We start from the raw sequence: 21,248 nt of genomic DNA on the forward strand, positions 1-21,248 counted from the left end.
AAAAAGTTTAACACTGCAGCTGCCCCGATAAAAGGAAGGCTGATTCAGAAGAGTTAACATGCGCCCTAAAAGGATTTGGAGTTTGTGAACATTTGGTGTGCTTTTTGTCTTCAATAATCCCAAGCAAAAACCAGAGAATGATTACCCTTGCCAGCACTTCCTTAATATGATAGAAGCGTCATTATGCAAACTCCAGCTATCTTCCTCCTAACACTGTAAGTCACCTCATGTAGCCTGGGGTCAACACAGCCCACACTAAATAGCACACACATTAATTCGAACTTCCAATTATGAAAATGTTTTGAATGATTTCCCCAGGGCTATTTGAACGTATGAAGTTGTTCTGTACTTGTTTTGATGAGGCATTGGGAGGAGAAGGGAGGATACTCGAGACTTTCAAGAACTACTTTAAAGTGAGAAAAAATAATGACATGAATTAATTCATAAGAATTCATTCTTCTTCTCTGGAGTCCACAGGATGGAAACTTTGCTACTAATTCTACCTGGGAAGCAGCTTGAACAGAACACGTTTCTAAACAAGCACCTGGAAGAGCCAGAACAGGCATTGAATGGTTTGGCATTTGATTTGATTGCGATATTGTATTGTCCTTTAGCACCAACTGAATTGAAAGCCAGAGACTATGCTGATTCCCGGAACGCAACAATCAAGCCCTCCTTCAAAAAACCTGCATTTAAATTCCAACCAGCCTACCTTTATTCTTATCAAAGATGTCCTCACAAAAAGCAGTGGAAATATTTGGGTGAGGTGTGGAAAACCCTCGAACCCCACGTTCAAAATTGGATTGACAAAAGGGACTGACTTTTGAGTAGACATGTATAGAATTACAGTTTTAAAAATGTTAACTTTAAAATTAGTTGCTTTAAGTATATATACTATTAACTGTTATACTTTTCAAAAATTATATCATAGGAAAAAATTAAATAAATAAAGCTTAAATTTCATTTAGCATCTGGATTACAAATTCTTATTAAACAAACCAGAGCTCATTATAAAATCAATATCAACTTAACCAGTGTGCCCCAAGAGAAATGGCAAAAAGGTCACTCCCAGAAATTCAAACAATTTTCCTGCTGGAAGGGCATGATTTTAATTACAGATACCATTAATTAGAACTGTCACAGGGAAGATTGTCCTCTTACTTATCACAAATAAGTATGATTTCCCTCAGATTATTAAATTTATATGCATTAAAAGAAAAAGCTCATGTGTTCCTTTGTAAATGATAACACTTTACATTAAAAATGCCTAGATAAAAATTTAACAAAACTGGTTTAACCGTTAGTTGTTACGTAAACACATTTTTGGGGGGTTTCAGCAAATGTACCTTTCTCTTCACTGAAACACCTCCCTCCCCCCCCCACCTCCCTTTGATAAGTCTCTCTCTCTCTTTATTACTACTTTACTTTAGAAGGTTTTCTCCTTATGCTTAGATCTCAAGTTGAAAGCTCTTCTTCTGAAATGCTAATAAGTTGGGCAGATGTTTGAATTCAGCACTCTTACTGAACATTTCATTGGGTATGCAATGCTGCCCTCCCCCATGGAGGAAAGCACACAGTACAAAGATGAGGAGAGAGGGAGAGAGAAATTGGAGGGAGAAAAGGGAACACAGCTTCAGTACACCAGGATACAGATGCAAGTGCCCTGGGTCGTCAGAGAACACAATGGTAAAAAAATAGGAAAAGGGTAAGGCTTCAACTCAAAAAGTGTACTGAACATTTTATTATTTGAACGCATAGCTCATTGTTCCAAACTTTTAGCATTTCTGAGCATTCTTCTACAACTCGGGAGAATTTTACAGGAATACTAAGATTCGTGGACAGCCAGACTAACTGTTAAGATTTGTCCAATTATGCAATGTTCAGTACCATATATAAAACACCAATGCAGGCAACAAGAAAAATAAGGATTGCCTATCAGAAATAAACTCCCAGTCCTTGATCTGTGCTTCCGAAACAGCACCTTTCCCCTCCTATTTACTACAGAAGCCTCACCTATGTTTCCTTATTCCTTTGCTTCTATCTGCTGTCACTGTTCTCAGATTTTTCTTTTATTTAAAAAAAAAACACCACCAAAACACCAACAGGCCTGCTTCTAAGTTCTCTAGCGCTTACAAATTTGTGGGCATTATATTCCAATCTATCTGAATAATGGGAGAAACTGACAACTGTGCAGGTCAAAGGTTCTTTTCATATCACACCTCCAAGAAGTCAATGATTCAAAGAGAGGAACACCTTCAGATAACTGGGTGATCCATGCCTCATAAATTGCAAAGATTGTTTTTAATATCTAAAACGCAGTGACAGGTTCTAGATATTGATGTGTGTGGCGTGTGGGTTTTTTCCTTTTCCAGGGGCATTGAAATTGGCAACTACTTCTTTTAACGTTTCTAATTAGAGGCACATTTACAGCAAGCTACAAGAATAGCAAAGATTAATAACAAGCAATAAAAAAGCTGCTACAGTCTACGGGGGAATATTAATGGAGGGACGCCCAAGTAAGGCATTGTTTAAAGAAAAGGGGGGGGGGGAGAGAGAACCCTACCTCGGCTATAAATAAATAAAAGCAGCACTCCCTTGTGTGGGGGATAATAAATAACGGTTTTAAGTATCAGGAAAAAATAAAGAGCTGGTGGAGTGGAGAGGCCGGTCTCCTACCTGATAAGCAGCAGTCGCACTGGAGCTGTTGTCGGAGCCTAGGCTTGTCAGCTTCTCCTTCAGTCTGTGATGAGAGCTGTGGCGGAGGCAATAGATGACCCCAGAAGCCACAAGGATCCCAAAAATGCAAGCGATGGAGAGGAGGGTTAGTATGATGAATTTGGTGGTGTCTCTCTCTTCCTGGGCATGGTGGGGCAAACGCTGGAGCTTGCTTTTCTGTACAAAAAATAAAAATAGGCGATGTGGAAGGTTATTTTTTAAAAAAAACAAAAAAGCAGCAAGGGCAGAAACAAGAGAGCAACCACTACTTGATCCCGCCGCCCTCCCCCTCCAATGCCAACAGGTGAAATCACAACACAAAATGAAGAGAAATTGCCACAATACAAAATTGCAATCAGGTTTCCCTAGCAGAATATTTCAGGGGTTGCAACTACAATCCTATTCATTGAAAATAAGCCCCAATGGATAAAGAGGGTCTTATTTTCAGTAGACATGTATAGGATCACACTGTTTATTTCACACACCAGTTCTTTGGGATGTGTCAGGATAGGAATTAAAGTTTGGAATCCATTCCTAGGCACGATTAGTCAAAAGTATATTCCATTAAAGTCAACGGCATTTGCTTTCCCCTCGGTGCAGTACAGATTGCACAGGCAACTCAGTCTTACATGTTTTTACTTCAAAGTACACACTGCAGAATTCAACGAGTCTCTCTCACCCCGTCCCCAAATCCCATACATAGGATTGTGACCTTAAATGAACTGGAGCAATAGTCAAAAATCCACCCAGCTATCTGAAAAGTAGTATCACTGTTTTCCTCCACCACCTAAATGAAATGTAAATTAAAAAGATAATTCCCTAACACATACCTGGCAACATCGTTCATAAAATATCTTTAAGAAGCAGGTAAGACTGTCTTTGTGAGCCTATTGAATTTGTCATAGGAAAAAAAAATATTTCCAGCAATAAACCTGGTAAGATATTATCACAGCCAGTTTCCCTCATGATACTCTTTGCATAAAGTGGGATGTAGATTTCTTCTGCTCGACACCTGAAAAATTGACTTCTCAAAAAACACTGCTCTCCATTAACGTTTTATTTTTACTTATGAGGGAAGAGTTATCAGATGGGGAGGGCTCATCTCTCCCTCTTTTCTTCCTGGGATAGATACAAAACAAAACCAAAGTTCAACGTTTCCAAGCTCCTCCAGGATATTTTTTTTTAATGTGTGTAATTTTGTGTGTCTGTGTGTGTGCGCACAGCGACAGAAAAGAAATCCTGGTGATGCCTTTCGCTTGTCTCCATGCGCTCAAAAGTTGTCCAATAATTTCCCCTCATTAGCTTCATTATAAGCTATATTAGCAACAATTAAAATCGCAACATGGCTATGAAAAGCCCAGGCACGCAAGATTGCAGGCTCGCTCATTTGGCCAGCGCTTGACAATTACTAGGGAAATGAATTGAAAAGCACGCCCCTGCCTCAGCTCTGGTTGCTACAAGATGAGAACAATTAGCCAAGTCCTCTCCACCACCTCATTTCGCGTGGTAACAAAATGGATTTCCCCCCCTGAATGCCCGGCCCGGCCTATTCATTATCTCGCCTCTCTTTAGTAATTTTCTGCTCCGCATTCAGCTGGCCGCCGCTTAATTTCCTCCCGGCTAGCACGTACACAAGCGGCTCTTGTGTCAGGCCCCACTCCGGTTCCTTTCTCTCTCTTTCTCTCCTTTTAAAAAAAATATATCTTGGAATCAGAAAAGGCCACCGAAGCAATTAGCGCCGCGTCTTGACTGGGAACATAGCTTGCCATTAATTAGCCTCCTTGCTTTAGCAGCGCGCCAGTTTAGCGCGGGGCTCGGGCTTAATGGAACGGAAAGGCAGGTCCGGGCAAAGCGTTCCTCCCACCCTTCGCCGCCTTGTTGCGCAGGAGCGAAAAAGAGGAGCGAGGCTCGCCGGCTGGAGAAAAAGGGACCGACGGAAAGGAGGCAGGCAGGCAAGGCGCGCAGTCGCCCGCTCTCGCGGCTTCGTCGGGGAGGGGTTCCTTCGCCAGCCGCTCGCGCCACTTTGGCTCTCAAGACGCTGCCGCTGCTGCTTCTGCTTCTCCTCCCGCTGCCTCTCCAAAGCGCTCGAGGGATCGAAGAAGGACGCGCTCCGGCGCTCTCCCGCCTCCTCAGCCAGCGGGAGGAGTCTTCCTTGCTTCCCCCCTCCCTCCCCTCAATCTCCACCTGCCTCGCCTCTCCTCCTTAACCCAGCGCAGAGGAAGAGAAGGCGGCGTTGAGACCTCCGGCGCGCAAAAACGCGCTCGAATAGATGGGCGACGCTTCCTCTCTCGCCTCCCTTTCAAGCGGGCGCGCCTGCCCCGCCCGCGTGTCCTCAAGACCGCGTCCCCACCCCCTCCCCTCGAGATTACCCGGAGAAGAGGGGACTGGGAGGCTTTGAGGGGCGCCTCCCTGCCACTCCGTCCATTTTTCAGTTTAGACGGGGTGGGTTGGTGCTAGGCTGCAGTCCTGTGCTCGCCTACTGGGAATGGTAAGGCCCGAACTGAACACAGTGGGACACTTCCGACGGGTCAGGCTGCACATCTCATTGGTTTTTAAGAAGCCACAGCCTGGAAGTGACATTACTGGGAAGGAAGCCCTACGAAGATAAAAGGGCTTGTCCTGCAAGTAAGCATGATTCAGGCCGGATCACAAGGCTACGGTCCTATATGGCAACCTACTGAACTTTTTGGAACGGAAGGGAAAGCATGCGCAGCAATGGGCCGCGTGCCCCGTTGGAGTGCAACACGGAAATAAGTGGGCACCGGAATATCAACTCAGTCATTAGACCTGCAGCCCTACACATCCGGATCCCCAAACCGCATTCGGACGCAGAACTTAACTCCCAGTGTACGTGCTTTGTTCTGAGGAGTGTGGAGTATGTGCTTTTAGCGTAGGGTTAAAGATTATTTGCGAGCTTGAACACACCATACATTTAAAGAACACTTTCTCAGGAATCCTGGGAACTGTAGTTTAAGAGTGCATCTCTGGGAGGTGTAAACTTCAGTTCCCAGCATTCTTGGCAGGCTGCTTTAAATGTATGGTGTGTACTCAGCCTAACCATTACAATTCTTACAGTACCTACTCGGAATCAAACTGAATATTGTAGGACTTAATCCCAGGTATCAGAGTTGCAGTCTAAACGAGCGGGAAAAGTGGGGCCAGTTCGTGGCACCCTCGGCTAAAACGTCTGGCGCGCCCCAATCCACGTAGCAGCGGGAACCGACGGCAGTGAGGTCCACAAACCAGCAGAGAACCAACCCAGCACCCAATTTGCGGACCTGGCTGTAAAAACACACACCCCACGCTGCAGACGAGCTTTGACCAGGGGTCCCGTTGCTAAAAATATTGGGTGGGTCCCGCTTTGCATCCCCGCTAGGAAACAGATTCAGGGAAAGCGCCCCGAAGGGACCGTACATGAGTTTTGACCGCAGCCCCACTCGCTCTTCCTTGGCAGGCGGGCCGAGGGCGGGCAAATCCGTTGCCCCCTAACACGGTAGCTTCTCCCACAGGTCTCTTCGCGCGTCTTCCTCCATCCCTCCCTCTTTGGGATCTCCCTACCGCCCCGTCGCCCCTGCTTTCCCTTTCTTAGGACCGCCATATGGTCCCTCGCCCCCGCCCGGGTTTCTTAGGCCCCCTCCGCGCAGCGGCGCCCTCCTCAGCCCCGCCTTTCCGTTCCTGGAAAGCGCCTTTGGCCGCGGCCCTTCCTGCTGGGGAGGGCAGGGGGTCGCCCGATAAAGCTCTCCTCTGGCGGCGAAAGGGCAGGCCCTCCCCTTCGGAGGCCAGTTCAGGCTGTTGGCTGGAGCTCAAGGCCTGGCCTTGGCTTCGCCATTAGCATTTAATTGAAAGCGCCCCCCGGCCCTCTGGCGAGGGAGAGGTCCCTATCTGCATCTAAATAGGGGCGTTTGAAAAATGATCTTGCCCTGGACTGGAGACCCGGCCTCGCTCGCCGCATCTTCTCTTCCCTCCCCACCAGAACTCCACCCCCCTCCCCGGGCAGGGCCTGGCCTGAAGGGGCCTTAATTGGACGCGCTACAAAGTCCCCGAGGCAGAAGGAGCGGCTGCCCCGATGTTTAGGCTTGCTGTGGGGACAGCTGCCGCGAAGGCAGGGTCCCCCCACCCCCGTTTCACTCGTCCTCCAGCAGCTGCGCACCCAACAAGGCGGAGGCAGGGGGCGCCTCCGGCCTCTTCGCCGGGAGACCAGGCCATTGAATGCATGGCCCCGATCCTGGACGTGATTCCTGGGAAATGAGCCTCCCCCCCCCAGCCCATGTCGCACACGAGAAATCCCACTAGATGCTTCTCTTCTGCTTAAACATACTTCGAAGGTGATGCGCATAATAATCCAGGGGTAAATAGATGAACAGCTCCGATCCTAGGCGGTCAAAATACCAAAGCCAAAATAATAGCAGGCCCAGTGCACAAGTCCCATTAAGTTAAATGACGTTTACTTACAAGTATTGCAAGTATTACTCACGCGGTTGCAACCTAAATATGCTTAGGATCAGGGTTGCTAATTGGTTGTTGCAGCATTCAAGAGATGCGCGCCCACGCACCTTGCGTACATATATAACAGTGTCATATGGAAAGAAAAGCGACTCTATTTATGGTTTGCATAAGAAAGCTTTTTCTCTGTAAATTATTGCCCGGCTTATTCTGTTAACAGTGCGGATATTAAATAACGTCAGAAAGAAAGAGAAACCCACACTTGTCCACTGTAGTCATCCCCCTCAAAAAAATACACCAGCCCCTCTTTCATGAACATGCTGGTGGGTCGCTCTCTGGGCCTCGAATCCCTTTCTGCAAAATGGGACTAATAGACTGCAATTCTGCACTGGGAGTAAGTCCCATCGAACTAAGCAGACGCGTATAGGATAGCGATGATACTGTCCTCTTTCAGGTTTCTTCTGAAAGAAAGAGAAAAAATGAAGCAACAGAATCCGCTTTGCAAAGTGGCGAGTTCTTCTACCACTGATATAAACGATAATGGTAAGCAAGCCTCTTAAATCAAGAGCTGTCAGGCCCCTTTCGCGGAGCTGACTGGCCCGCGGCCACACGATCCTTAATACAAAATAAACGGGGTTCTCATTCGCATTTTTAGCTCGGGAAAACCCCCCGGCAAACTCTGAGGAAATCACCATGCAGGGAGAATATCATCACAAGCTCTATAATAAAGCGCTGTCAAATGTAAGAATTAAACAAATAAGACAAATAATTTATTTCCTTTTAATTTTCAGCAGCGTTTCGTTTTTGTCCAAACCACTTCCAGGTTTCATATGGATTCAGAGTTTGGGTTGTTGTTGTTGTTGTTGTTTGTAAATAGGTTTAATTTGCATAACGATGTTCCTCCCTCCAAGCCGAGCTGCAAATCGGAACGGGTCTTCAAATTGCTTTACAAATTGACTGCTCATTGTTGAAAAACGAAGAAACCGGAAGCCATTTTAAGCAGAGCCCGGAGTGGCAAACGCCCCCCTGTGCGCCACCGCCGTGTTGCTGCGCGCACGCTTCGCAGGGGGCGGCGGATTGCCAGCCGACTGGAGGCGGCCTGCCTTGGCTTTGCCTTTGCAAGAGACGGGACCACTCTTCTTTCAAGGGAGCCAGCCGGTCCTCGTCCAGCCAGGGGAGGGGGAGGGCTGGGGGGACCCTCACTTCCAGATATGGCAAGGAAACTGCCCGCGAGTGGGGAAACGCGCGGGGGCCCCGAGATTACGCCGGTGGAGGTTCCCAATGGAGGGCTGGAAGAAGGTCCAGAAAGCACCAACATCTCTCCCTCTCGCACACGGAAAGGCGCTCTGCTTTAAAATGGCCAAAGTCACCCCTGGCTTGGATGTAGTCGCGGTAAGGCAAGTGGCGCAAAGCAGGTTCTTTTTTGCCTACTTCGCCAAAAGAGGAAACCACCTTCCCTCTCTTCCGCAATTTGTACACAATGCCCTCTCCATAAATATCCGACGATAGCGCCGGGCTCAGGGTTTGTTGGGAACTCGCGTTTCTAGCCCTCATTGTTCAAACAAAACAAACCCCACAAAGCGCTTAGATCGCGCGTGGCCCTTAAAGCCTTTAGTTCTGTAGCAGATACGCGCCCTTTCAGGGCAGAAGAGGCCGAAACCGAGTACACACGTTAGCTCGCCTATGGTCAGGAGTTTCTCTTTTGGGGGGAACTAGTGCCTGATAAAGCGCTCCCCCCCCCCCGACGATCCTCAACTGCGCATCCTTCCCACCCTGTTCTAAAGATGCCGCTTTGTACGGATGACCCTGAACGGTTCCCGTACTGAACATAATTCCGCTTCTGTTTCTGCAAATATTGTCACAGCTCAGGTTTAAGCAAACCTGTTTCTGTTGTCGAAGAAACAGGGCATGTTTCGAACTACACAGAACCCTTCTTCACCATAACGCAGTCAGATAGGAAGGCGCATCTGACGAATTTCTAAACAGCGAGGTTTCTTTCCATTCCGACCTATGAAAGACTGGAACGTAGGCAGTCCCTCTTCTCGAAACTGGACCGGCTTAATTCCTAATTTGCAAACATCCCAGGGAAACATGTAACGCCTGCGACCCTCACTCAAGATCCTCAAACCGATCCATCCATTGCGCCCAACCTTAACTTCCCCGCAGCTCGACCCAGCTCCGGATGGTCCCGCTCCAAAGTTCAGGGACAACTCAGGGCCAGCGCTGCTGTGCAAATAATGCGGGTCCGAGGGTCTTCCTCTGCGCGCTTCCCCCGATTTGTCACCTCCACAACCCGGAAGGGAGGTTTACTCTCTCCATAAAGGTCTGCGTAAGCTTGCTGACAAAAGTATATACCGCCAGCGCTCTGGAAGGAACCGAGAGTCCTGAAGGACTTTTGAGATCCCGAATACATTGCTGTGAGGATGATGTCAAAGCGCTGGTACCCGCCTCGGGTGCATTCTCAAGACAACTTAACACGGATCCCCAGCTGTCTCGTCAAACGCTCTGTCCTTCTTACAGTCGGGATGGTTAGTATAACAAATGACCTCCCCACTCCCTTTACAGGAGGAAAACTTCTCTTTTTTTGGTAGCGTGACCTGGGCATGAGCTCAGGATCAGGTAAGTGTTGGTGCCTATTCAGGATCGGTTGATAAGAAGTACAAAAGTGTGATCCTATGCCCTTAGGGGAGGGGGTCATCCAAAGTAGGTGGGGGTGTCCCATCCCCCCCATTGCACCCTTTTGAGTGGGTAGGATTTGGGTATAGAGACTAATCGATGCTATCATATCCATTGCTATTTCTGGGTCAGTGAGCTGTAACTGGAAGAAGAAGGTGGGCTTGAGGTTTGGAAAGAAAACCTTCCCTCTTGTCAGGCTGAGGAATCAAAGGGAATCCAAAAGCAAGCTAGGCTTGTATTGGTGACATTAATCTGGCTTTTCCAGCAGCATCTCTACCCAGGTGACACAGGATAGAAGGTAATGATTTGTTTCCTGATGCACCCCTGGCTAAAATGCTTAGAAATAAAAAATAATTGTGAATCCCCAGGCTGTGCCCCTGCTACACCAAGTAGAACTTGGGCTTTTAAAAAGAGGCAGCTTTTAACTAGCTGTTTGTTTAGTCTAGTTTCCCATTCCAAACTGGACTCTACCTGACACCCTCATGCGAAGGAGGAAGAGGGGGCAGGAGGGTTCTTCAACCCTGGAGCTCCCAATAATCTCCCACTTTGCCTAAGACCCCCACCCCACCTCCCTCCAGCCAAATGCTTCTATTGGATCCAACAATCAGGCCTTGCAGAACAGAATCCAGGGTTAATTAGAGGCGCCCTGTCAGACTTGACTCTGAATGGAGGGGGGGATCTTTAAATATGTATGAATTTGACATTTACAGTTGGACGTCTTTAAAGCACAGCATCCCCTTCCTCTGTCACCGGCTCAGTTTGACGCTGGGATGTTGAAGTGTGTGTGTGTAGACAACTGCTGTTGCATAACATGGGAACAATCGCAAATATCTTCCTTTTCAAAGTTTAAGGCCTACCAAATGCATGGGATGGGGGGGGAACGGCGTTTCTTCTTTACAACAAAAAATGCAAAACGGACTCTAAGGAATAATTAAAGTGAAGTGCATCAGAGTAGCTACTGAATGTTTATTCGCAAGCACCTTAAAACTATGCTCTAAAGCAGGGTATTCTCTAGGACTGTAAAGCAGGGACTCTTAATAATTCCTGGGTTTCAGCCCATCATGCCAATGCAGAATGATGACTACCATATATATTTATTAATCTTACCCTGCATAGCAGCTCAAAGAACTGGCCTTCCCAAATGCATTGCCAGTCAGAAATGTTATTTCCCATTGCATTGTCTCCAAGGAAGTAAGAAAGGCATTTCTTTGCCTTTGCACCAGCTTAACTGCCCCCTCCCAAAAGCCCTTTGCACAGTTGAGTTTCAGTAAGGAAACACCCACCCCTCCCCAAAAAACGATGATGTTAATGTAATCAAACCATGTTTGATATCCTTTCATTGCGTCTTCTTCAACAGTCTGACACACTTCCTCAAGAGAAGGAGGTGTGTGCATGACTGCGAGCCCAGCTATATTGGAGGGGAGATTGCAGGTGCAGGTAACATTCCACACCAACAACGGCCTGTAAATGCTTAATATACATATCATTCAGGCAAGCGAATGTACTGGAAACTGAAGGCAACGATGGACCGTCAGTTATCTTCATAATATAGATGCTACCTTAGATACAGGTGCTTTACAGATTATCAGCCTTAAATAGCAATTCCCATTTCCCCCTCCCCTCCCCGTTTAAAATGGACATTGCCATCTTACAAAGTAAACTTTGTAAGAATGGAAATGCCATTCAGCTAAGAACCAGCTAGTGTAAGCCTTCGAACTTCAAAAGCTATTGCTCAGTTGAGATAAGGACACACTTGGCTGGCAGTTGATGCACACTGCCTTTCTACTTCTGAGAAGAAAAACGCATTTCAATATATATTTTTTTCTAAAATAACTTGGCAGTAGTATTTAGTGGCACATAATGCACCAGAGGGGTTTCCCCCCCTCATTTTTTTTTAATAATTCTTTGTTGATGACACATTATAATAGATCTGAACACAAATAACAATGAAAACTAAATATCTTGGTATGCACAGATAAATAAAACTTTGGAAAATGATTTATCTTAAAATATGATGACTTTTTAAAAAACCCACCTAATGCTATTTTTAATTGAGAATACACTCCAGAACCTAATAAATGGGAGAAGTCAGGCAGAAATAATCATGTATTAATTCTCTACATTACAAAATCTTTTCAGAAGCTATTATCAGAGCAAGAGGCATTGTGGTTGAGATTCAGGGTGGGAGAAATCCTTTGTGCAACTGAAAGCTATTGTTCCTCTGTGCTGATGAAATTGTACTTGCAAATCTGCCATTCAAGAAGGCCAAAAAAGGAGGGGGGGTTGAGTCCCAAGAAGAAGAAAAGGAATGACAAGAAAATAATTATTCTTGACTATAAACATATATTAATATACATTTGGACTCAGCAGGATTTTTAAAAAAAGGAATATATAGTTTTGTAAATTGTGCAGCTATTATCTATAATATTACTGTTAATATCATCTAACCACATTTTCTAAGAAAACTCCTTTGGAATAACTGACCTTGTTTTCATGCAGTACATTTATTAGAGTCACATTATTGATTTAACTAAATAAACCTTATATTAACTGTGATCTTCTGGGGGATATTTTCTTCTCGGGATCAAAAAAATGCAGGAAATATATGTTTACTTAACCTTTTGATACTTTAAAGAATTATATGTACAAAAATCATCCTTACAGTAAATTGGCATTTTAAAATATTTTAATTGTTCTTGTTCTTTACAATGATACCCATTATCACAAAAGTGCTAAACACATCCCCGTGGAAGAAAATTAACTCATTTAGTTTAAATTGAATATGCACTCAAGTTAAGTTTGCTAGAATTGCATCCATTTGACTGGACCGATACTCAAGTAAATGCATTTAGGGTGCAGTACTACACAATTGCAGAAGCAAGGCCTTAAGATATCAGAGCTGCTTCAACACAAGAATGCCTTGTTATTTGTGTTCAAATAAAATGTGTTCTTGTTTACTAACTGTCACATCATACACCACAAAAAGGACATAATTTAGTGGCTCACAGTGCAATCCTAGTCCTGTCTACTCAGAAGCAAGTCCAACTCGAATTCTTGTCTTATTTATTATTATTTATTAAATTTTTATACTGCCCTTCACCCAAAGGTCCATTGGGCAGTTCACAACATAAAAATGAGAACACAAAATACACAATAAAACGAAAACAAACAACCCCACCTCTCACAAACACATTTAAAAGGCCATAGAATGCTACTTGAATGGAGCATTTGCCCAGGTAAGGGGTTAGGACTGCAGCCTCAAATCTCACATGAGGTTCTTTAAGATTAGCAAGAGGTTTGTATATATAGGGATGGAGACAGCATCCTCATAGCTCCCTGTCTTCCATTAACACCTCGGATGTTGATTCAGAATTACTTGTAGCAGATGTCAGTTCATCACCTGAAACAAGGTCAATTTAATGCTTTTACTTGGAGAAGGAAGGGGAGGGGGGTGCAGTCAGATGGGAAGGTACTTTCCCCCCTTCTTTGAGAATCTATGGAGAGGTTGAAAAGATTAGACAAAATTGACACACACAAAAGGCAGATGGATTTCTGGGAACTCCAGCTTATTCAAATCACTGAGAAAGGTCATGGTGCGAACCATAGACCTATTCTTCTGGAGGGACACAATGATCCTTCCTCAACCTTCAACCCCACAAAGCGGGGGGGGGGGGGCGCTAGTTCTCTATACCTTTTAGAAGGATTAATATCCCGCAACAATGAAGGAATCGAATCCGAGGCTTCAGACAAGTTTCAAAGATACCAGCATCAATGGGAGATACTTTCTTCTTGTTTCGTAATGAAAATAAAAGAGCTGTTTTTGTTGTTTACAAAGAGAGGAGGAGCTGCTTGCACCAACAAACTAGTAACCTTGCTTTTCATAGGTGTTATGCAATATGTATACGAAAATGTCAATAGTTGTCCAAAGGGTTAAAAAAATGAGTGGATCTCTCTGTCTGTCTGGCAGTATTGTGGCAAGATGAAATTTACAGGCATTTTAATATTCTCCTAGGCAAAAGAGAGAAAGCAGAAACAAGAAAGGGTAGATATATGCACAGCATAAACATATAGCTAATTACTTGTCAGAAATATTCTGAAAATATGAGTAAAGAGAGCTCCCTCATTTATCTTTGTATGTGTACACAATACATGCCATATTTGTAGTTTACTGTACCCACATTGCATGTGAGCAGGTATACACACAGTGGTCGCATCTATTTCCATTGTTTTCTGCCATCCTGGTCAATATCCTGATTGCCTAACTATGCCCATTGCACTTAAGATCTCCATTGAAACACGCCAAATTTAAAACAAAAAATTGAAGCGTATATCCCATTTTGCCAGCTTCCCTCAAGATTGTGCTAGGATGTGTGTGTTTTATATATAAAACAAAGCATAGCAGAATAGGTTGTCTTGCTTCAAAATCCTAGGCTGCCTAAATCACCTGCTTTATGTCCTTCTAATATAAGGATCACAATACTATGCATGTAAACCCAGCAGGCATACCAGTGTAGGCTGAGCGTGGATATGGAATCATATACTGTATATACACGCTGTCTAGAGAGACGCATTTGTTCTCAACTCCCCATTTTGCTCCCAATACGTCAGCAGCTAAATTTTAGAAGGGATGGGAGGACTATAAAAGGAAGAAGTGTGGCCGAACTTTGCTTTCCATCTTGTAAATGAGTCACCAGCGCAGGAACAAGAGCAACTGGGAGGAACTTTGCTCAATCGGCTAAGCATGTTGTTGTTGTCCTCCTCCTATCTCTGGGATTTTCTAAGGAATGACCAGGACCAGAATGATGCGGGACTTGTTGGAAGCAAAAAATGATGCTTTGGGGGCTGGTGAGGTCATGATGATTCGGGAAAGTTGTGGAAAACTGATTGCTAAGGTCACTGCAACCCAGGAGCTACAGGTGAAATTTTAGGACTATCGATGCTGAATAGGAACACGGGTTAATAGCCACAGACGATGTGAGCCGGTCGGGGATCGCTCCGGGGACCTTTGGCGACGGCCCACGAGGCGAAGGAGGTAGAGGATCCGGAGATCCTGCAGGGCGAGCTCTGAGGGGTCCCCTCCGCGCATGTCAGCGGTGACCTTTGCACAGAAGCTGCTGCCGGGCAGCTTGGGAGGCAAAACAAAAGAACTTTCTTGTCTTTTGAGAAGAGAGAGAGAGAGAGAGAGAGAGAGAGAGAGAGAGAGAGAGAGAGAGAGAGCGCTAGCTCTTGGTCGCCAGCCACACAATACGCAACAACCAGGGGGCAGATTCGAAGCTGCAAATCCTGGGCGGGAAAGAATGCGCCCATTCCTCAAGTGCGCGACTGGCGCGGGAGCGAGAGATCGGCTGGGTCAGATGCGCCTCTGGGTGCTTAACAACGGGATCAAGGGGGCTGAAACCACACACACCCCTTCCAACTTTTTCCGGAACAGGGGCGCGCGAGAAATGCTTCAGCAAAACAAGGATAAGAAAGAACCAGGGCAGACGGGCGCTCTCACTACGCGCTAGCAAACCACCGAGCACCGTTTTCACCTCCCGATTCCCCTGGCGCTTGTCGCCCAGCACCGACCCTGCGCAAACACGGCCGCGATTCTGCTGCTGGCGGCGACTTCAGCGGCGGCAGGAAGGAGGCAAGCTCCCGCGTCCCAACCCTTCCGTCCCCGGCGGGGCAAAGCGCCCCTTCCGCCCCTCTGAGCACGTGGCCAAGAACTCGCCCCAGGAGCGCGACTGGGGCCAGAGCTGCTCCAGCAAGGGCTCCTCGCAAAAATAAAGGCCGCCGCAGAACCTCTGAGCATGGGCAGAGGGCCTCCCCGTCACCTCTGGCCACCACCGACCACGACCACCGGTCTCTGTCTCTCAGCCATTCTCACCCAGGCCGGGATTCAGCGACGGGGCGACGCGGCCAGAGCGGCTCCCCGCCCCACAAATAAGCACAAGGGCGCCAAAAGCTCCACGTCGGGCGTCGCTGAAAGGGAAATTCCGCGCGCCATTTCCGCCCTCGGGGCGCCCCTTACCTGCCGCCATGCCTTCCGCCTCCCTCCGCAGGGCTCTCAATCCCCAGAGAGGCATCTCCAGCAAGAAGAAGCCGCTGCCGCCGCCCAACTCGGTCCCTGGGTCGGAGCTCCAACTCCCTCCCGTCCCTCCGCCAGGCGATACAAAGGCGGGAGGCGGCGCTGCTGACAGACTCCTCTTTCCCGGTCCCAAGGTAACGCGACGAAGCCGCTGGTTCCGGCGCTCGCCGCCGCCCGTTTCCCAGGGCCTCGGCGCAGCTGTCCATCATCCCGGGGCGCGAGGGGGAGCGCACCGAGGAGCGCGCGCGAGAAAAAACGCCCGTCCCATCCGCCCGGGCTCCGCTCTGCCCCTCCTTTATATTCGCCCGCGCGCAGCCCCTGCTGTCGGCGGCAAAGCACATGGCCCATCCACCGGTTGCTATAGCGATGCCTCCCCTCCACAGGTTGCTGACAGCAATTGGCTGGCGAGGCTCGGGCTCTTCAGAACCCCCTCGCTGGCGCGGGAGGCTATGAATGGACATAGCCTTTGTCACTCATTTGTAAAAGCTGCTTGGGGTTGCTGCTGTCCCCCTTCTTCACGCTCACTTTCTCTCTCACACACACTCCCCCCCCCCCGCAGTCATTTTTGTGCCACTCTGGCCAAATGGAAGCTGAAGGGAGAACAATGAGGGGAGCGTCGCCCCCTCCCCGCAGGCTCAAACATCAATGGAAGATAAAATAAAATCAAAACCCTCTACTATTTGCATCAAAATATAGGCACCCAACATGTCAGTGTCCACTGCTCTTCTAGCACGGACTTTTCCTGAAGTGGTGGGGGGATATGAAGCGGAAATTCAAACCAACTCTTCTCCACTTCATGCGCTGACGTGTTTTCACTTTAATCAATATAAGAAAACCTTAGTATTCTGCATTAAATAAAATGCCTGTCAGAATTAAGGTTGCTAGTACTGTACTGGAATAAACTGGAATATCTATTAGACCTCCGGTTTGCCGAAATACCCAATACTATTCAGTTGTTTGAGGGGCAAACTCCACCTAGTTTCATTAGTGTCATGGGGACTGTTAAATGCTTGTAAAGTGCTAGACTAATTTAATTAGTGTTTGGAGAGCTATTAAATAACCAGCTAATATTACTATATAATTGATGTGGCAAAATTCCTAAGCCAAGAGTCATATTTGAAAGCCTTGAGGTGGACCTCAGTCACCAGTCACACAGCCCTTGCCTGCTAAACACAGGACAGTTGCTTCACGCTGCATAAAAAATATCCATCCATCTAGGCCAGTACTGGCACCAGCTCCCCATAGTTTTGGGAACACGTTCTGCAACCAGAGATTTTTAAAGCTAGAAATTCAGGATTTAACTTTCAAGCTTCCACATGCGATGCAAATGTTCTCACACGGAGCAGTGCTTATTCCCCCAAACCAACAATACCAACATTTCTCTATCCACAGCCATCTCCTGCCGCCATTCCAGTACCAGTGGGAGAAGGGGGAGAGAGGAAGCCAGGCACCTTTAGCTGCTGTGCCCCCAGCAATTTTGTTAAGGCAGCCACAATTTGACTACAACTGAAAGGAGTCCTGAGGTGGTATTTATGGATTGTTCCTCTTCACAATTCAAGCACCCTTCTTCCACCACTCTCAAGTTCTGCTGCTTGCTACACTGGATGAACACGCTCCTGATGTGATGTTGATGAACATTGAGGATTTATTTTAAATATATATATACACTAACTTTGATTGTTAACCCCCCCCCCGCTCAAAACAGTTTACAAAAGAATAAGAGAATAAAGTCAAGGAAAAATCCAACAACCCTACTTTAAAACACACAAAAGTTAAAATACCAAAACAGATCAACGCTACCTTAACTTTCCAAGCATCTGGGCCGGCCTGTCTAAACATGGACGTTTCCAGTAACGGGAAGGCACCTGCTTGTTCTCAATAGGCAGGGAGTTCCAAAGTTCAGGCGCTGCCGCACTGAACGACGTGAGTTGTTATAAATGTGGAACAGGTATTATGTGGCACCTGCAGCAGTGCCAATTCCTCCGGTGGCATGGGTGGGATGTGTAATTTTAATTCTGTTTCAGTCCACTTCCTTGAGTCACCGCATGCCACCCACAAGCCACAGCTGGGCTACTCCTTGTTTAACAGCTAGTATAGTTCAGTGCAATGATTACAGTTCTGGAGGCCACCTAAATTGAAGTTGAAGTTTAGGCATGGTGGGCGACATCGACTCAACTCTCTCAGCCTTTCTTCCTTAAGAGGAGGGCGCTGGCAACAGGTTCCTACACTGCCCAGTCTTCCCATGCCTCTCAAAAATCCCTGGTTGTGTCCTCAAACTGAACCTAATTTTTAAAGTTGCCCCGCACTGCCTTTGCATATTTCTCACCAAGTGTTCCTGTACTGCTGAATTGGCCTTGCAACTGTGTCTAATGCCGCCTGCAGAGCTTTGTAGCGCTCGCCTAGCTAACAATGCAGCAGGGGCTTTGCTCAGCTCTTGTCCTGGAAAATGGGAGCCCCCCAAAAAACTCCATTTCTCCATAAGGGAATGCTCTGCAAAATTGTGGAAAGTCTGAATGTCCCTTGCTGTGCCTCTCCTTTCAAAGCATTTTGTGTCTGAAAGGCATTCTGCGTCTTGTTTCAGAGTTCAGCAGGATGAGAGATACGGGTCTTCGTCAAAGAGAACACTGTAAGCCATGCAAAGCATCTCTGAAAGTAGAATCTCAAAGTTATCTCAAATGCCTAGTTATCTAATTGTAGTGTTGTATTCATAAGGGCATAACGCACATGGAAAGCAAATGGCACTTCCACTCAGCTGGCTTTGGGTGCCCAAAATACCACTGGAGATGCAGTCTTTGGCCTTTTCTGTCTCTGTAGTTCCAGCTCAAGACCGACTGTAAAATCACAATCATATTTCCAGTTTCTGATGAATTCTATTCCCTACTGCTGGTGCTGACGTGAGATAGCTGGTTAACATTTAACTCCTGCTAAATGTTTACTCCGTTAACTAACCGCCTGCTCTCTCTCTCTCTCTCTCTGACGAAGTCCCGATATTAGAGAGGCATTTACACTCCCATCCTTCCTCAAGTGTAGCATTTCTATAACTCGCAATGGTGCAGAAGTAGAGGAGGGAGGGGATGGATCTGCAGGTTAAGCCAAACATCTGTTTGCACAGCGCCTTTGAAAATCCCACAGCTGCAGCAAACAGGAGAAGAAAGGAAGAAAAGAAATGAACCCGGGGAAAGGAGCTCTTGTCAGATGCAGATGACAAGTCTTTGGGAGGCCTCTTTAGTGTCTGGCACTCTTGAAAGCACCATGCTCCCCTCCCGCCTCCCCCTGCTATTGTTTCCCCCCTTTGCCACGACAGCTGGGGATGGCAGGCCCAAGCACGGCAAAGCTAGCTTCTCCCTAACAAGCCCTCCTCTCCCCCTTTTGTAGGCCCCCAGCTGCAGGGGGGAGGCAGCTAGCTGTTAGGCCACCTCCCTGTGATTCTGCCTCACCCTCCGCTGAAACCGCCTGTTGAATGGTCTCCCCACAAAACGGGAATTTCTACCGGAGTATCCTTTAATCTCTTCCCCCATGTCCCCTAGAATAACCCACCAGGCCCCTTCTATAAGGACAAATGGTTCCAAATGCAACAGGCCATTTCACAATCAGGCAATGTAACCGACCATGAGAAAGGACGATGGGAGAGGAGAGGAGTGGGACTTCGTTAAAACTAGATTGCTGTATCATCTTTCACTTTTTGCCTCCTCCTCCGACCTGCACACCATCCTATGAGATAGGCTTTTTAGAGTTCCCACTTTACAGACAAGCCATAGAAGATGTTAAGTGGTTATTCTTTCACCCAAGTAACTGAGCAACTCCCACAAGGAAGTGGGAACCTTAACCCAAATGCTAGTCTACATTATCCACAGCACTACAGTTGCTACCTTGACGTGACAATCCAAAATAATAAATGCTGAGCTTAGCTCAATAGAAGAGCATATGCTCTGCATGCAAATTACTCAAAGTGTAATACTCAGCACTAATACTCATACCCCTCCCTGTTACCCTGGAGAGATGCTGTCAATCAGGGAGGAGACAACACTCACTTACATGGTCAAATGGTTTGGCTCCCTGTAAGAGAGATTCCTGTGTTCATACCTGCAAATTGTGGAAAGATGCTCACAAGACTACCTTGTTTTGGTACTTCCCTCAACAATTTTTTTAAAAAAATCACATAAACACACTGTTCTGGATTACTTATTCCTGATCAGCTACCACTCCACTGCCCAAACGTCCCAGAGAATCACAGTATATGTGTAAATATGAACTTGAGAATGAGAAGACATCACTCTTTTTTTTGCTATTTCTTAACATCTCTGAGTGTCAGTTCCTACTCCCACCAGCTAATGAGTATTAATGAATCCCAAATCCTTATTAAGTCATTTATTTACATTTGTTTAGATAATAAAACAAATCAAAACAAAACAAAGCCAGTGTGGCAATTATGCCACATCTTAAAGCACAAGGCCATGGAATATTCACAGCCAACATGCAGTTCAACCATAACTATGCATGATATAAGATTTTAGTTGATTAATGTTCCTACTTTTGTATAACCAATTTGCTCATTAACCATCTTATAATAAATACAGTAAGTCTCCCAGCACAAGAGATCTTTGAAGGATGCGTAACAAATAACACAGCTTCCTTTGGCTTAAAGATATGGATAAGCAATTTGTCCAGGCAAACCATTTCATGGCATTCCCCATGTAGAAATAAGCAGACTTTGCCTACTACTCCATTGGCACTGAGTCAGTAGTCTTTCACAGGAGACAGCCTGGATTACAATCATATTTTTAAAAATCCATGTTAAATCTGCAGTGAACGAATCAATCATTTAATTGCACCAGACTACTTAACTCATGCTTTCAATTTCACTGAAGAAGGAGAAGCAGGTTTGAATTAATAACATGGGCATGTGGTGTGTGTGTGTGTGTGTCTGTCTGTGCATATTGCCACACACAATCCACCTGACCCAAGCTAGAAAACCATGTAGATGCATATCAACTAACTGGGTATTATCTTCCAGCACTGAGGCCCTTGGAAAGATGCAGTTACGACGTTTTCTAGCAACACTGCAACCACATGCATGCATCTCCTTTGCCCTCACTGACCCATTTCACATGTGTTAGTGCCACTTAAACCGCCTTTGAACACTCTCCTGTCCTTGGTGTGTATATGGAAAAGACAAAAAGATAGTTTCAAACATACTTGTATATCAAACCAATTGACAGCCACACAGGGAGGCAGATTTACAACCACATCTTAACTTTCTTTCATGGCTTCGGTTTGCCGTGTGTGTAGAAGTGTCCCTTTGGTCATCATTAAGAGGAATTATATATTTTTAAAAGTTAGATGA

The 21,248-nt window shown here is 46.3% G+C and overlaps 1 protein-coding gene across 3 annotated transcripts in view; it reads right to left on the bottom strand.

Moving 5' to 3' along the window:
* The window catches only part of PTPRN2 (protein tyrosine phosphatase receptor type N2), a 608,972-nt gene that overhangs the window by 107,570 nt on the left and 480,154 nt on the right, over positions 1-21,248 (bottom strand). For all 3 annotated transcript variants that reach the window (XM_053409492.1, XM_053409491.1, XM_053409490.1), the window contains exon 13: positions 2,677-2,892. In XM_053409492.1, coding sequence (XP_053265467.1) covers positions 2,677-2,892 — 216 coding nt within the window. The remainder of the gene's footprint in view (positions 1-2,676; positions 2,893-21,248) is intronic.

Source organism: Podarcis raffonei, chromosome 12 (assembly GCF_027172205.1).
Source record: "Podarcis raffonei isolate rPodRaf1 chromosome 12, rPodRaf1.pri, whole genome shotgun sequence".
In the NCBI taxonomy this organism is placed as follows: domain Eukaryota; kingdom Metazoa; phylum Chordata; class Lepidosauria; order Squamata; family Lacertidae; genus Podarcis; species Podarcis raffonei.